The following is an 18,582-nucleotide window of genomic DNA, read 5'->3' as shown; positions in this document are numbered from 1 at the left end:
AAATATAAGAAGTTGTCAGTTTATATCAGCTAATGGTTCTTTTGTTTATTGAAGGACAAGGAAATTGCTACTGTTAAGGCCTTATCTTTGTACTCAAATTACAAAATATATACCTAAAGAGACCAACTTCATATCTGGACTTCATAAGAAACTGTGCCAGGCAGCGATTTCTGCCATTGAGCTTAAACAAAATTGCAATTCACCACATAGATATTTATTCTTTTGAGATGACTAAAGAAAAGAGCATCCTGTTTTCTCTGGACAACAATGCATTCTTGATGTTTCTAGTACAGTTTTGAAAGTATTTTCCCAGCCACAGTTAATAATTTATCTTTAAAGATTAACAAAGTTAAAAAGTGGGCAAAAAATAACATACTTTAAAAATGTTTTATTGAAAATAACAAGCAACTTTTGTTTCTTGTTCAGTGTTATGTTCATCTTTCTAAAATAATCTGGTCTCAGAAATCACCTTTCACTGATTCTTGGAGAAACTAGTAGCAGCCTATAAATATAATAATTTTGACAGGATTTAATTTTTTTCTGTATAGATGAAGAAATAGTGTTGACTGATATGCAAAAGAATGCCTTATTTATCCTCATTGATGTGTTTGTTTCATTTGATGTCCCAGATCTTGAGACTGTTTGACCCAGTTTAATCTGTAATGACTGGATCTGATTTATTAAATATTAAGGGCATTATATTTTTAAGTAATTATAACAGCCAATAATAGAGAAAACTATAAGATTAAAAATGAGACTATAAGTATTATTTTATTTATTGATGGGCATCATTAGATAAACTAGAAGTACCTGGGGGAATGTCAGTTTTGTTATAATTCTAGCGAGTACAAATTTTGACTTCTGAGAATTTAATGAAATAAAAATAGCCATTTGCCTTCATCAAATATTTAACATATGTAGTCACATTTTTCCTTTGATTTCCATTCTGTATTTATGATAGATACTTTGGTAGGTGCTATATGCTTTAACACTGAAAGATGGGAAATTTCAATAGAACAAAATTCTGTTTTCAATAATAAACATTTTTTCCTGGACTGCTTTATCTAAATTCCTTCTCCCCTCACAAAGTATAAATTTATTAAGGCCTCTCTGTGGCATAGGATGGAATCACTCAATTTGGAGTCTGAATTCTGCCTCAGTCATCAACCAAGAGTGTTATCCTTCACATCTCAACCCCCATTTCTTTATCTGTAAAATAGGGACAACTACTTCAAAAGGTTGTTGTGAGGATCAGATAAAATAATATATAAAATGTTTTGTAAATCTATATTCATGCTTGCTATTATTAACTATTATCAAGGGCATGAATAATTTTTTGAAAATTATTGTATCCCCTATCAACTAGAAAATGTTTTGAATGTAGTAGGTGATTTAATCAATGATCTTAAAAGAATGAAAATTAGTGTGTAAATTGATATGATATTGGTCTTCCTCTCTTCTTTCACTCTCTATTTTCCTCCTTTTTTCCTTTCATTCCTTTGCCATTGAACTGTCTAAATTTGAATCTTTAAACTCAAAGTACCCATGTGCTATCATATATCAAACTTGTTAAAAGTTTACATGAAAAAAATTCTAGCCATGGAACTAAAGTAATGTAATAGAAATAGTTCTGGAATTAGAATCTTATCTCCTGGATTTGAAACTTACTATCTTTGTAATGTTGGGCAAATAATTTTACTCTGTCTTTATTTCCTTATTTGTAAAATGGTCTTTAATTTGATGAACACTAAGATCCCCTTTGCCTCTTCATTCTGTGATTCAAAACTAGAAATTAGTACATTTAATAGAATTTCTAACTAGATATGCAAAATTCAAATTCTCCCTCAACTTCAATTGTCTTTTTTCTATAAAATGGTAAGAGAATAATATCTTGTAACTTTAGTTTTAGCCTTTTATGTGTGATTTTTTAATGAAATTCAGATATCTATATTTACATAAACATTTATATACTTAAAACTGGTTGCCTCTATGGCAATGTATATTTCTCAAATTTTAAAAAATATAATTATATAGAATCCGGTTCACTATATGGAAGTATGAAATTTCTCTTAAATAGAAATGTAAACTTCTCCCATATAGTCAAAGTTTTGCTTCCAATTTTTCTTGTTATAAATTTTTCTCATAAAATTCCTATAGTGTACTCAATTTTTAATACCATAATTGCCCTTGGTCTTTCTCCTGATTTCAGGAGAAATATAGAATCCTAGAAAGTTATGACATGTAAGTCTGTGATTTTGAGGAAGTGCTTTTTTTTTTAATGGGACTGATTTACTTTAGAGAAACAGATTTTTTTTCCTACTTCATATGCTGGCTTTTAAAAAGAGCTTAAAAAGTTCCAAAACATTTCGAAAATGCTTCATACATTTCATTGCAAAGCCCTGCTTGAATAATACGGATTCTTAATATGATCAAAATTTGAATTCCTCTGAAGATTAGGGCTCTTTATAATTCTGGATTGTTTTTATATACTTGTTTCAAAATGTTAAGGAAATTAGGTGGAGTTTCTTGAGTCAGGTTGCCTGCTTCAGCTTCATAGCCTAGCTTTTCACTATTTTTTTTTTAAACAGTGTTTCAGTGGTCTCCCAAACACTGCTTGCCTGCCCGCCCTAAATCCTAGAATTCTCTACTTGGTATGATAGAATTCTATGATTGGCATGATGTCACCAACCACTTACTTTGTTGCTCCTCTGTGGCTGGAGCCGTTAAGTACCTCCCCCTGAAATAGTACTAACTTACTCAGAAAAGACCAATGGTAAACGCGAAAAGATGACTAAAAAGTTAAGTCATGGGAAGCCAGAAAATATAAGTGATTGAGAGAACTAAGAGGTCAGGCACCTACGAAGGAGAGCACGAATGAGATAGTAGCAGATGTTGCCTAAAGAATAAAAAAGGGCGTTTCTTTAAGCTCACTGTTGGGAGGCTGCCTGCCGGGTCCGTACTGCTTGCTGGAAGAAACCAGAAGAGAGCTGAAAAGCTGATCTATCACACTGGATGCTACTGGCTGCGGGTGTTCCCTGCTTTGGTGCCTTTTCTGCCTTCTTTGCTACAGCTGCTTTTCAAAATGACGGTGCAACCAGGAGCAGTTTGTTAGCTACAGAATGTGGAGAATTGTAGCATCTAAACTGGATGGAAATTATGCTGTGCCTTAGAGGAAAAATCAAAACCACTTGTTTTTCAGCATTGTAGTTGCCTTAGGTAGAAAAAGCCTTCTTAAGGAGCATACTTCAAATAACGATCTTTTCCAAGAGTCCCTTTTTAAAGGAATGATTATCATCTTTTTACACAGCAGCCTTTTTTGCTTTAAAGTGCTGCTTGATTGTGCTGGCCTGGCTGCCCAGAAAGCTGCATTTTTCCTTGGAAGTTCTGAATCCGTCACAAAGAAGCTGACTATGGGAAAGAAGAAAAACTGCCCTTTGAATCAAGGTTATTTATAGCTACTGCCAAAAAATAGAAAAAAGTAAAAGACAGTTTTTATTTTTCTTACAACATTAGATTTAACTTATTTTTCCTGAAGATTTGTTCTGTGCCTTCAACTGAACTTTACACCGCTACTGTGTTTTTCTTTTTAAATGTCCGAGCCATGTCTTATTTATAAAGGAGATGGAAGTTTCCAAGCCATTTAAATGGATTACAGTTAATCAGACCTCTACAGGAGCTAATCCACAGCTTGCTATGATGCTTTCTCATTTGGAGGGTTAAGTTGGATCTCTCTGATACAAATTTTGACCTAAAACAGAAATGGTCTGGCTGTGGAATGTTCTGAGTATTTGAGCCACTGTTTGTTTATGTCAGTGAGTGTGTGTGTGTGTGTGTGTGTGTGTATGACTGTATATGTGTTTGATTATAATTTTGGGGTGGGAATTTCTGTTTTTGATGCACTTTATTTCTTAAAATAACTGTAAAGAAAAAATAAGCAGGTAATATGATAGTTGCATTTACACTGATGTTCTGCTGATGACCTCAAACACCTCATAAATTATGACATGTATGATGTGTATACATGGATGTCTTTTTGGTAAAGATAGTCTTATAGTTCAATTGAGAAGTACAATTTTAAAAACACTTATGTTTTACCTTACTTCTCAGTTTCTGGATTAAAAGGCACATTCTGTATTTTTAAATATCTCTAAGATGGGGAAGCCACTCAGCAGACCAGACTGTTTACGTCAGAATCCACCATGTGTTGGGAAGGGTGAGGAGGAGGAGGATTTAAATATTGAAGACTGTTATGTTCCACAGAGGTCAATTTATGATACTGTCAGGTTGAATGAACAGATCGACTCTGGGTCTAAAGGTAGCCTGTCTTCCAGACATTTTACAGACCGGACCTTACCCTACAGTCACAGAACACTGGATGTTGGTTCTTTGTGCTCTAATGGTGCTCCAACTTCTTCCAGTGCGTTTGAGCTTAGAGGTCGAGAAGCTAACAAGTTAGATGAAAAAATGATTTTTGATGCGCTCAAATTAAACAGTGATGTTATCCGGACCACAGCATTAACTAAGACAAAATCTCACACAGAAAAGAAAGAGAATAGGCGCTCCTGGAGAATGTTTGTCCCACCTAATTTTACAGATTATGCAAACAAAAGTGAAAACTCATTTGTTGATTCTGCTGACTTGTCAGATATTATGAAAGCAAATCAGTGCAGATGGGGCACTAATTCTCTAACATCTGAAGAAGGTGACTCTGGTTTATGCAGCCCTCCAACAGAGAGGGAAGAGAAACAGGACATAGTGACCGGGACTCAAATTCGAATCAGAAGTTTGTCCTCAGCTGAAGAGATCCATATAACAGAACAGTACAGACCCTTTATTTCTGTTAATTCTGCCAGTGAACAAAAAGTCCCATTGCTTTCCTGTAGTAGTGACCACATAGATGAAAACCACAGACTGATTTTGCATGCTGTTCCTCAACTAGAAACAGCAGATTTAAATGAACCACAGAAATGTGAAAAGCACCAGAGAGAGATACAAGGTGAATATTACCACGTACAGAATGATCTGAAAGAGAGCATCATGAAAGAAGATACACTGCTTCTGCCAAGAAAAGGAGAGACCAAACATGATTTTGACCATAGAAAAGGGGAAAGGACATGTGAGGTTTGTAAATCAGGGGGACCACAAATTCTAAAACATGATAGGGAATTTGTTGGTGAGTCTCCTCAGACTTTAGACACCCACTTCACAGATGTGGTGATGAATAATGTGGATTGTAACAGCGCAACTTTATTAGAAAGTATGTTACTCTATGATTTAGAAAGGTCTGATGTTATATCTCCAGAAGAAATTGAGGTGCAGCTTTCTGATCAGGATATGGAGTCAGATCACCCAAAATCTTCTACAAAATCTACTCCTTTAAGAAATAAAGGAGTCTCTTGGAAAATAAGTACAGACTCAGAAACGTTGGAATCAATATGCAATGGCTTTCCATCAGTTGAGGTAATTAGTTGAATTGTTAAACTCAGAATTACTGCCCCCCCCCAAACCCAAGAAAGTTTGATGTTTTGGCCCCATCAAAATGTCACCTGTTTCTCTGATAAATAACCATCAAATCTAACCTTTTGTTGGAGGTGGGGCAGGGGAAGGTATTTTAACAAGATATTGCAAGATGTTAGAAAATGGATAAGTTGGTCATTTTAACAGATTGATTAGGGGCAATTTTTGACAGTGGTGATTATTCCCAGCTGTTTAGGGCCCTGCCATTGATTGTCCAGATGGTTCCTGCTTTCCTTTTTGAGTGCTTACACTGTGAATTTATGTCCACATGAGGCTTTTACACTACCATTCAAGGGCAGTTATACTGAATTTATTCAGCTTAAACAGTCTGAGTCATAAATTGTTGTATTGTGGTGGTAGACAAGGTACAGTTCACAAATTAAAGTATTGTTGCCTGTTATAAGCTGTGCATCAGAAAATGATATCTAAGCTTGTATTTTACATCTCCTCAGTTTCTGAGACTGGTGAGTGAAGTTAGAAAGTAAAGAGTGTAGCTTTGTAATAAGTAGAGGGTGTTTGTGGAGTCTATAATTTTTGTCCTCCTTCTCAGATGAGAGTTTAGCTATTTTGGTATTTTTTACTAAGCTTTTCTGGTCTCAGAGATCATTTTATTTATTTTAAGCTTCTCTTTGTGAAGTTGTTGGGTTACTTTGGAGAAAGAAACCTTGTCATCTTTGGTATCATGTTACCACAGAATGATAAGGAAACTGGACAATATTAGAAAAGTTCTTGTTAGTACTGACTGAAATGATGGTCCTGAAGCAGTGCCAGGTGCTCTTCCTTAGAAGGGCAGGAGGGGAGGGAGGAAACTGCTAGCTAGTAAGAGATGAGTTTTAAAGGATTTGTGAACATTTTCTGCAAAAAAATTAGCCATTTTTATGGTAATTAAGTTCTAAGAGCATTGTGTAGACTTTACAGCATTTTCTTCTTTAAGGGTTTGGTGCCATTTAGGGATAACTTCAGGAAGAGAAAGGAAAGAATCCAAAAGTTGCTCAGTTCCCCAGCTAAATGAACTTTAATGTCTATTTCTTTAGAGCCAGGATCAGAGCTTTTCTCTAACCTACAGTGAGCTCCTTCAGGGGCAAATAATAAAACTTTGCCCTGATCATACAGAGCTCAGTCAAGAATTTAGAAATCTTTCAACACTTTGTTTTTGTGTAGTCCCTACTCTTAACTTGATCTATTACAAGATGTTGTGATTTAAATAAAATTTTAGCAAAAAAGAAAAAGAATCATAGTATCAAATTCTACTTTTCCTTCCTTGCTCAAACTTTCTACCAACTTCCTGAATTTTTTTTATAACCCTCTCTTTCCAATGCTAACTTGTCACAACCCCCTTCCCCATGGGTTTTTCTTTTATTTAATGTAAGTGATTTTTATATCCAATTTAATTATATTTAAATATAAGGTTTTTAATATAAATCATTTATAAGTTATTGTGGAGATTTCAAGTTGAATTTGGAACCTAGGGAGTATAAGTCAGATTTGACCCTGAATTCATAGGGTGACAACTTATACCACTAATTTTATCCCCTCTATATTTTTCAAAGTTATTTTCCATACTTCCAGTAATGTTTTTCCTCACTACTACACTACTAGTTGCTCCTACTATTCCACTAACATTTCTTTCTGTGGTCTCTAGAATTGACTCAGCTATAGTATGACATTTTTATATACTGTTTGTCATTATATAAATGTGTTTCTTTCTGAAACCTAAACTTTCCAAAGGCTGTCTTAATTTCTAGTTCAATATTTTTTTTTCAAGCAAATATTTTCCTTTTGTCATCTTCTAAAGCTGTGAATAATTTTTGTCTATTTGATTTTGTTATATTAAAATCATCTTTGAAAATGCCAACACACACATTTTGTTTTGTTTTGTTTAGGATAATTCAAAACCTTTGGCAACCTTTTTTTTCCCAACATAATGGAATTTATTTATTAGCTGTATGATGATACACAAGTCATTAAAACCTCTTTTGAACTTCAGTTTACTTGTCTGCAAAATGGAGAGAGTTTCTGTTCTATTAATCTTGCAAGGTTGAATATGATGCTCAAATGAGTCAATTAATGTAAAGTACTTCGAATATGTTTTTGATAATTGGGGCAACCATATGCTGAATTTTGTAATCTTATCTCATTCATCTCATTCATTTTGGCCTTAATTTCTGTTGGAAGTCATTTTTGGCCATGGTAAGGAAGTTGTATTTAACCAGTATTAAATTTCATTTTTGTTCAGTTGTTTCAGTCCAGTCTGCTTCTTGACCCCATTTGGGAGGTTTCTTAGCAAAAGATACTGGAGTGGTTTGCAATGACAAACCCTCTCCAGCTTATTTTTACAGATGAGGAAATTGAGGCATATGGTGTTGAGCAACTCGTCCAGGGTCACACAGCTAGTAAATGTGTCTGAAGCTGGATTTGAACTCATGTATTCCTGACTTTCCTGTTCTCTATCCATTGTATGACTTAACTATCCTAAGTATAGCTTTTGACAGAACTCTCCTATAAGTCCAGATTAAGAACCCTGCAATGCATAGTTCATAGTTATCTTGAGCTACACAAGGCAGTGATGGGGGGGGGCAATGGAGCATTCAACTTTTAATCATCCCCCTCCCCCACAATAATTCTTTTTTTTTTAGTCATTTAATTCTTTTCATTGAATCATAGGTCTAAAGATTTTCCCAAAGTCACACAGATGGTGTCACCTGGTGAATGATACATACACACACACACACACAAAATTTATATGCATATATTATATATATACACACATGTGGAACATAAATATATATTATAAACATAATATAAATAATATATACATTTTATTTTCCCCAAATTGTTTTGGTACATTTGGTAATTGTGCATTTAATTCAGCTCTCATGGTATTTAATTGGTTTTGTGAAGATGGGTTGTTATCTGCACCAGTGGAAGGAATCTCTACAGATGGGATCTTTTGACAGTTAAGTTTTGCATTTGTGGTAAGTGGTTTTTAGCACTTTAAAAACGAGGAGGAAAACAAATTTATGTGCATTGTAAAATATCTTTGTTCACACTACTGTTAATGTCATACCCACAGGTTTTCCAGAAAGAGGAGATTGAACCTTTACAGGTTAAGCAACAAGAAGTCAATTGGTTGGGTCAAGGCCTTGTTCAGAGTGCTGCAAAAAGTACCAGTACAGAGAAGTTGGAGCATGATCTTGAAGATGTTAATGCACGATGGAAGACCCTTAATAAGAAGGTAATGTTATTATTTCTTTTTTTTTGTTTGTTTTCTGCAAGGCAGTGGGGGTTAAGTGACTTGCCCAAGGTCACACAGCTAGGTAATTATTAAATGTCTGAGGCTGATTTTGAACTCGGGTCCTCTTGACTCCAGGGTATTATTATTATTTCTTTATATCTTTTGTAACAAGACAATTTTTCCTTTTATAGGAACTTTTGAAAAATCTTAGTACTTTAATTTTTGTTTGTTTCCTATATATTTATGGTGAGTATAAGAAATCAGAGAGGCAGTTTTCATTAGTACATCAAATGTGAGGAAAACTTGGGTCCAAATTTAACTTCTGACATAAAATGACTTATGACTCTGGTTAAATTGTTTAACCTCTCTTAGTTTCAGGTAACTATCTAGGACTATAAATTTGATAGCATTGGGCTCCACATAGGCAGGACTATGCCTCCACCACTGAAATCATAACTCCTTGTTTTATTAACATATGGAATTGTTTCAAGATAACTTCATCCAAATTTTCTTAATTTCTCAAGTTATACAACTTGTTCTTTCTATTCTCAAGAAATTAAATTCATGTCTCATTTGACAAGTCATAGAGGTTCCCAGTATTATTCTGGAAACTATTCTCAAGAATGATAATTTAAAGCACTCCCACAACTATACGAAAAAGTTAACAATAATAGCAAAGCTTTACGTACAGTGACATCTCTATGTGAAAGAGTCTACTAGTTCACTAGAGAACAGACAAGCCAAAAATTTTATTTTAGGTGGAATTTTCTTCTAACAGACTATAAAATCTACTTTTCATCCTCATTAGGGACTTGCAACCATCATAAATTTGGTTTCATCCCCCCTCCCTCTCTCCCCCCATTATTTCTGTCTAAAATGTCATGATCAGTTTTAAAAATTATAATTAGAATCTACTATAATAATTCAAATATATTTAAATTTAAAATATGTAAATTTAAACTTAAGATACATTCAAATATATTTAAAGTAGACATTTCAAATATATTTATGTTTAAAATCGATATTTCAACTATATTTATATTTACAATATAGTTTTAAGCTTAAAAAACCATTTTCAGGGTCCAAGTTAGATATAAAAACAAATTAGTGGGTTTTTTCCTCTTAGAGATAAAGTGTCTTCCAGAGGAAAAGAGCCAGGGACCAGTTTATCTGGGTTGCTTGGAAAACTCTACTTGGATATCTTTATCAAGAAAGAACTATTGCATTCAGTGTAAGATAATACTGCTACATTGTAGTTTCCTTGGTCTTTTTGTTCACTTAGGAATCCATGTTTCCTTTCCATATATTATTGTGTGGGAAATAAAAACTAATCTTGTGATAACAATGTACCAAAATTCAGTTGACCTTAGTGCTTCTAGAATATCTGAGTTTTTGCTAACTATGAAATTATTTGGAATCCCTAAATTCTTGATTGAAATGTCTTATTTCTTTAAATTTTAATTTTTGTTAGATATTTTAAAATTATAAACCATTATTTCATGATGTTTCATTCTGAAATAAACACTCCTCTTTCAAATACAAACAAAAATCAGAGACAGAATGCATTAAAAGTGGTAGAAGATGTAAAATATTTGGATTTCCAAAAATAAAATGAGTGCCCTCTTGCCCTACTTAGGTTGCTGAGCGAGCAGCACAGTTGCAGGAGGCTCTGCTCCACTGTGGGAGGTTCCAAGATGCTTTGGAATCTCTGCTTAGCTGGCTAGTTGATACTGAAGATCTTGTAGCCAATCAGAAACCTCCATCTGCTGAGTTCAAGGTGGTGAAGGCTCAGATACAAGAGCAAAAAGTAAGTAACCATTCTTTTAAAATTTACTTTTTCCTCTTCTGTTTCAACAATGAGAGTAGATTTTGAAATGCTTATGCCATATGTTGATATTTATATATTATTTTCTGTTTGAGACCTCAAATCATGTAATACTTTATGGAGCAGATGCCCTGTCTCCAAAAATTACATTCTATTTCTTTTGCCTCCCTTGATAGAATTAAAAGTTTTCTAGGGCATGAACCCTTTGATTTTTGTGTTTGCATCCCTAGTTCATAGCACAATGGGATTCATAATTGCTCATTGATAATTGATCGAATTGAAAAATACTATAAATGTTTTAACTTAAAGAAGAAGAAAAAATAGAAGGGACACAACCACCAAATATTTGAAGGGCTATTATGTGGAAAAGAAATGAGACTTAATTCAATTAGGTCCCAGATTGTAATCAATAAATCAGCATGCATTTATTAAGTGCTAACTCTGTGCTAGACACTATGTGAGGTGCAAGAGATATGACAAAAATAAAAGTTCTCAAAGAACTTAACATTCTCTATTAGAAATGGTATAATACACAGGTAAATAAATAAATAATAAATATATGCAAAAAGTGGAAAATACTTTGGGAAATGGACTCTAGCAACCAGACAGGAACACTGAAATTTGTGATTCTGCAGTTATTGAAAAATAATCATAAAATTCTCCAAATAAAATGCATTTCAATACATTCACCATCAAGTAGCATTTTGGAGGCTTAAGGGAAGATGAATAATAACTTTATTTGAATTTCACAAAGGATTAATATTATAATCAAGGCATATGAGAATATATATATATATAAAAATTGTTCATTTTGATGTACTAAGGATTTGAATAACTAGCTGTTATTTCTGCCCTAAAATAGGCCTGAATTAGCCAGGCACACTCCATAGAAACAGAATAATTGATTCATCAGAACTTCACACTTCTTATGCTTGGTGATATCATGATCTCTATAATATATTTTACTAAATAGGGCAAGGGATTTAAATCACTTGATCTAGTCCCTTTCTGGGAAAAGAAATTTTAATTAAAAAAAAAAAGATTGGTATTCATCTTTTAGAGAAAAACATCTTTTAGAGAAATAACACAACTAAATACTTTTTAAGTAGCAAAGATTAATGAAACAAATGACCTAGCTATATGGGGCTTCTATTTCTACCTCATTAAATCATCATCTCTTGATTTTTTTATTTACTTGTATTTACTTGAATTAGAGTTTTCTTCCAAACCTAATAAGGGTTCACCTTGAAGATCCCTTGCATCATAAAACAATGTTAGATCTTAGCCTAAGCAGAGTACTTGAAAACAGCTTGATTCAACAGTATAACCTTTTCAACTTAGCTTAGTCCTTTCCCTTTAACCACATCTGTCACCAGTTAGGGCAGATAATTGCCTTCAATTCTTTTCCTATCTCATTTTGACATTTTTGAATAATGTTGCATTTTGACTTACTTTCTTTTGGGGGGGAGGGGCAAAAAGTCTGTAGTGCAAGTGGATAGAGCCCTGAGCAAAAAGTCAAGAAGTCTTCTTGATATGGCTAAAGCCTTAGATACTTAACTGATTGCCCAAGCAAGCCACTTAATTTTGATTTACTTCAGTTTCCTCATCTATAAAATGGGTTAATGATTGTACCTACTTCCCAGGTTTGTTGTGAAGATCAAATGAGATATTTGTAAAATAATGATGGTAGTAGTGTTAGTACTACTACTACTACTAGTAGTAGTAGTGTACTTAGCACAGTGACTGGCGCATAGTAGAATTATATAAATGATGTTATTTTCTCTCTGTCTCCAGAATGAAACAAGTTAGTAACTTATAGTTATTAATTTCCCAAATCTTTGCTCCTTTAACTATCAAGAAGTTCATAGAAGGTTAGCGTTTGCACAGACTTCAAAGGTCTCACCCACTTGTACTGAAGAGATATCTACTTTACAACATCCCTGACAATATTTGAGGATCTCTAGTAAAGGGGGAAACTTATTATCAACTGATTATTATATCAATAAACACTCATTAAATACATCCTATTTATCAAGGACTATGTCAGATGCTGGAGGATACAAAGAAAGATACAAAAGTAGTTCTAGTCTTCAGGGAATTTTTTATATTCGAATGGGGGAGGCAGTATGTAAATAAAGAGGTACATACACATAGAACAGATGGAAGGTAACTTCATAGGTGGGGATACTAGCAGCCAGGGGATAGTAAAAGTCCTTTTGGAGAAGGTGACCTTTGAGATGAGTATTGAAGGAAGAAGGCAGGGATTCTAAGATGAAGGGATGAGAAAGCATTCCAGGTATGGGGAACAGCTGCTGCAAAACCATGGAAAACCAGAAAAGGATTAGGAGACAGAGCCACATTGGAAATTCTAAAAAGGAGGAATGTCCAATGGCATTTGTTGATCTAGGAAAAGAGCTCAAGAGATCCTAGGGCTGGTTATAAAGATGTATAGTGATGTATAGTCATCTGTATAGTGATGAATGAACCCCATGGGAGTTGATTAGATCATCAAATGAAAGAGTACAGAGTGGGAAGAGAAAGCCTGAGAGATTTGGAGGATACTCACATTTAGTGAGCAAGACATGAGTGAAGATTCCAGGAGAAAAGAGCAATAGATGAAGAACCAAGAAAACAATATTTAAAAAAAAATCCCAGAATTGAGAGCATACAGGAAAAAAATGACCAATAATATGAAATACAGATAGGCCAAGAAGAATGAGGATTGAGAAAAAGTCCTTAATTTAGTTATTTATTATTTCATTGATGACTTGGGAGAGTGGTTTCAGTTGAATGATGAGATAGAATTGTTTTTGTATAGATTTTAGAAGAGAATAAGAGGAAAGGAAGTAAATGTCCTGAATATGTAAAGCTTTTACAAGGAATTCAGAAGGGGAAAGTGATGAGGTGATGACTGGAAGGCATGGTAAAATCTTTTTAATCTTTTTTTTTAAAAGAGGGCTTTTTATAAAAGGTGGAAGAGCCTTGGATGTGATTAAGGAGACAGCAGATAGTGATTGAAGATTCATGAATCTACACTTGAGAAAGAGAATGATAATGGGGATATACTTAAGAAGATGAAGGGGTCAAGGGTGTGTGTGTATATATATATATATATATATATATATGTATTATATATATATATATATATATATATATATAAAGAGAGAGAGAGAGAGAGAGAGAGAGACAGAGAGAGAGAGAGAGAGAGACAGAGAGACAGAGAGAGAGAGACAGAGAGAGAGATCAACCTTGACAAGGAGAAGAGGCACTTCTTCATCAAAGACTGGAGTGAAGAAGGAGAAAAGAGTAGGGGATGATTTCAGACAGAGATGTGAGAAAGGGAAAGAGTAACTTTATGAGGAATGGCCTTAGGATCTTTGGTGAAGTATGAGGAGAGATCCTTAGTTGAGATGGTAGAAGAGGGGAGTGAATATAGTGGGAGGCTAGAGGAGAAAAAAGAATATCTGGAATGACCACTGTAGTGAGTGGGGGGTGGGGGATAGAGAAACAGGAGAGAGAGAGAGAGCTTTTTTGAGTAATGGAAACAGAGGAAAGGCCAGAAGTGGTAAGGAGTCTTCTGAATTGCTGACTGGGACTAGTGCTTCAGAGGGCAGGAGAAAAAGTTTGCCAGTATTGGGAAAAGGTACCAGGGAATGCAGAATCACTTGGAATGAGCCAGGTCTAGGTTTTTTTGCTAAAAGATGGAAGAAAAGAAATAATAAGACACTTAAAATGAAGGAAAATGTATTTAAGAGTTAGGTTACATTATAGATTAGATTGAATAATTATAGATTAGATTGAATGAGCATACTACTGTTTTTTATGTTAATAAGTTATGTTTTCTGAATGCCCCTTAAAAAAGAATTTGAATTCTACTGAAACTTAGCCCACAAATGAGAAATTTAGGGATGGCAGAGACTTTAGAGGTAATTTGGTGGTCTAATTTTTTATAGATAAAGGAACTGAGTAACAATTTGGTAAATAACCTCTTTAGGGTTACACAACTAATAAATGACACAACTATGATTTGAAAAAAGGACCTATGACTCTAAACCCAGTACTTTCCCACATTACCAAAATGAGCTCTGGTCAGAGGTCATCTTAAAAAAAGAACCATATATTTTTGTTTTTAATATCATAGGCATAAAAATAAATTTCTAGAAACAGTGCAGGTTCTTAACTGCTAGATTCTGAATTTTTCTCACTTTTGAAAAATTCAGAAGCCATATTATATAGAATCCTTTAAACATTTTTTTAACTCAAAAGTCAATGAAGAATAGTTTGGTGAAATAATTTATTCATGCAAGTGAAAGTCAATCATAAATTTTTGTTTTGCTGTCTACAGAGTGTAAAAAATAATAGATTAACCTTGAAAGCAGCTCTCCTCTATCTATCTTTACCATTCTCTGCAAAATATAGAATTCAAAAATAGCAATCATTAGGGTTATAGTTTTCTTCTATCTCTGTAGCATAGTATTGATACAATTGCTTTCTAGTTATTTAGTAATTTAATTGCTTTGCTCTAAGCTTCTCCAGAGATTGTTGGATGACCGAAAACCTACTATTGAAGGAATCAAGACAGAAGGGGAAAAAATTGCAGCAACAGCAGAACCAGCAGATAAAGTAAAAATTTTGAAACAGTTGAGCCTCTTGGACAGTAGATGGGATGCATTGCTTAATAAAGCTGAAACACGGTATTTGGAACTATTTTTTAGTATATTTGAATTAATGGTAATATTAATAGTAAAATTATTACATTTTTGTTTTGTTTTTATTTAGATACTAAAGTATTATAAATACACACACATATACATATACACCTAATTCTTTTAGCAATCAAAGGAATGATAGTCCTACAAAATGAAGAATTGTATTTTCCCCTCTATTTTTCCATATTTCCTCCTCCTTCTTTCAAGTAATGTTGAAGCCTCTTAACCCCCAGAAAACTCTAATCTTGTAAGTTGTAGAAAACCATCTCCTTTCCCTGAGGTGAATGAATTTTGTGATGGGAGTGTCCAGGGAAGTGAGAGATATTTCTGATCCCGTCTTAAAACCTGGAGCTTATATGAAGCTTTCTATAGAAGTTTTTTTTTTTTAAGTCCTTTGAAATCCCTTCTCTTCTTCCACAGCTTTGGTGAGGTATATAGAACCTTGATATCTGGGATGAAAACCACTTCTCCAATTTGGTCTGTTATACTGAAGTTCAAAAATCCCAAAGACTTTGCAGAGTGAGGGATGTGTGGTGATGAAATGGGAATACTACTGTGATTTTCTATTTCTAGGTAGATGGTTTGGAAGGTGAAAAAAATGGCTATTATATAATATCTCACATTTCTTTGGTGATTTCCAAAATCCTTTCCTTACCAAATTTCCTTTTTTGTAGGGAAGATAAATATTTTGATAATCTCCATTTTTCGTATGCTGACATTCATCTAGTGTGGTGAAATAGCTAGCCCAATAACTGGGAAATATTAGAGCCAGGATCTAAACTCAGCATATTTTCCTTTTCTAACATTTCCTCTCTACTTCAGAAAGGTCCTGCTTTATTCACAAATAGACAATCAAAAAGCTGGAAATAGTTCTATTTAGATGAAACCATTTGGACTATTTTTGGAGGGGGAGGGGGAAATGATTACATTAGTGAAAAATGGAAGCATCCTCTAAACATCTAACTTCTCTTAGCTCTCTCTGCTCACCATACCCCACTTCAAATCTTCATATTCCTTGACTTTATTTTGGGGAATATAAGTGAAAAGTTATAACTAATCTTGAATATTAAGGTAGATAAAAGAACTGTAGGAAGATGTGCCACTGAAAGTCTCATATTTTCTCTCACCTCTATGGGTCATTCCCCATTGCTTTGTATTTCCATTATATGCATTTACTTGTTTCGGTGACACCTTCCTCATAGACATACAACATAAAAATACATAGCTCTTTATAGAAAAATAATCCTTTCTCCTGTAATTTGATAGATTTGTGATTTCATTATATGGGTACTACTATCCACATAAGAGTTCATACCATTTATGAGTACTAGTTGACAATCTCATTTAGGCTTGCACACCCTTATATGATTCTTGTCTATGTCCTTCTATAAAATTTTTTCCCAGGGAATCTTCCCAATATATTTAGGGCATCTTCCTTCATATTATCTTGACATTATGCAGTTAGCAGTATATATATATATAGTCTATCCCTTTCTCTCATTATGTGACTTGATTCATATCTTTTATTTCCTGGGTATACATTTATTTCTCTGATTACTGACTTCAATGTATAGGTTTCATCAGGCAATCAACTAGCATTATTTAAGTTTCAATTATGTGTATTATAAAAGTGAAAATCTGATATCATAAATTTCAATATATATTATTTTTACACAGTGTCTCCACAATCTGGTGACTGTTGTTTCTAAGTCATAGTATATAGTTATTTTTGGCCTTTATGTGGACCCAGTATGCATCAAATGTTTACAAATGCCTGTTTACAAATATTTGAAATTATAAATTAATTAGCTTATATAATTGTCAATGCAAACTGTTTGTAAGCTTAGGTTACATTTTCAATTCTAGAGGTGCAAAAATGAAGAAGCATGGAGAGGGAAACCAAAAAGTGTAGATCTGGACAGAAGTTCTATTTCTGCCATTTTATAGAGAAATGTATTTCTTCAGTACTAGCAAAAGATTACTTTCAGTTGTATATTTATTGGATGATATGTTTGAAAAATATTATATTTTTCTTATCTCCTAAAGTCATTTGTCACTATTTCGTAGTTGCCTTTAATCCAGCAGAGTGGTAGTTTGTGACCATATGTAATTCTCTGAGACTAAAAGAGGATTATCAGGATGCAGTATAGTCCCAGGAAAAATTACTCAGTGAACTGAACTACTGGGATGAATTTCTGTCCATTCTCTAAAGACCAGTGAAATCACTCACATTTTAAAAATTTCAGGAAAAGTGGGACTGTTTAATTGACAAGGATGTATTTTGTAACAGCAGCTATAGCTACAACATTACCTCAAGATGAATTTATAAGTATAAATAAAATAATTCTTTAATGTTTGTAAGAATCCTACATTATATAAATGATTGTCTTACATCTAGGTAATATACCCCACCTTCACTGTTAATTGTTTTTAATTGGGGAAAAAGCTCAAGATTTTATATAAAAATTGAGCTCAGTAACATTTATTTTTTTATTCTGTTTTCTTACTGTCATTTTGGTCATTTTAAAAAAATAATTGTCTTTATCCCAATAGAGGAGCCATTTGTCATTCTTTGAGGAATTCCATACATTGAATATTTAATAAATGGATTATTGAATGAATGAAAGAGGTTTTTAATCTTACTAAAAGATGAAAAGTATTCTTATCATTTGATGTTTATTGCTTATTTAAAATTTGACTGAAATTCAGGTAATTGTTTGTTCGCCCTTAATTTGTTGATTAGAAGGATTGATATATTTATTCTTGGTATACTTAATTGCATATTTACTTTTTTGGTTCAGATGAATTCCTATACAGTACCTGTGACAAGAATCATATAGGATGGACAGATCTTAATGGATTATTTGATTTATATTTAGTTTGACTTATATTGAATTTTCTTTTCCTTTTTTAATACTGAATTTTCATGACTTAAAACTTATATTGAGCCTGCCACACTTCTTCAAAGCATGACTTTAACCTTTTTGGGGCATTTTTGTAGGAATCGTCAATTGGAAGGCATCTCCGTGGTAGCACAACAGTTTCATGAAACATTAGAACCATTGACCGAGTGGCTCACGACCACTGAAAAGAAGCTTACATATTGGGAACCCATAGGAACCCAAGCTTCTAAGCTCGAGGAACAGATTTCTCAGCACAAAGTAAGAGAGATACCACACAGAAGAAGGAATAAGTTTTCAACTTTCTTTCTGTTTTTATGATACTGTGGAAGCTCATAAATTTGATTAGTATGCCACTCATCTATCCATTATTTGCCAAATCCCGTCCTTTCTACC

At 33.6% G+C, this 18,582-nt stretch overlaps 1 protein-coding gene across 26 annotated transcripts in view; it reads left to right on the top strand.

Annotated features, from left to right (window-relative positions):
• Positions 1 to 18,582, top strand: part of DST (dystonin) — a 592,091-nt gene that overhangs the window by 488,797 nt on the left and 84,712 nt on the right. For all 26 annotated transcript variants that reach the window (XM_074237259.1, XM_074237251.1, XM_074237265.1 and 23 more), the window contains 4 exons: positions 8,591 to 8,752; positions 10,389 to 10,559; positions 15,105 to 15,271; positions 18,288 to 18,447. In XM_074237259.1, coding sequence (XP_074093360.1) covers positions 8,591 to 8,752; positions 10,389 to 10,559; positions 15,105 to 15,271; positions 18,288 to 18,447 — 660 coding nt within the window. The remainder of the gene's footprint in view (positions 1 to 8,590; positions 8,753 to 10,388; positions 10,560 to 15,104; positions 15,272 to 18,287; positions 18,448 to 18,582) is intronic.

Source organism: Macrotis lagotis, chromosome 5 (assembly GCF_037893015.1).
Source record: "Macrotis lagotis isolate mMagLag1 chromosome 5, bilby.v1.9.chrom.fasta, whole genome shotgun sequence".
In the NCBI taxonomy this organism is placed as follows: domain Eukaryota; kingdom Metazoa; phylum Chordata; class Mammalia; order Peramelemorphia; family Peramelidae; genus Macrotis; species Macrotis lagotis.
The sequence above is the reverse complement of the archived record's forward strand: the minus strand, read 5'-3'. Positions and strand labels throughout refer to the sequence as shown.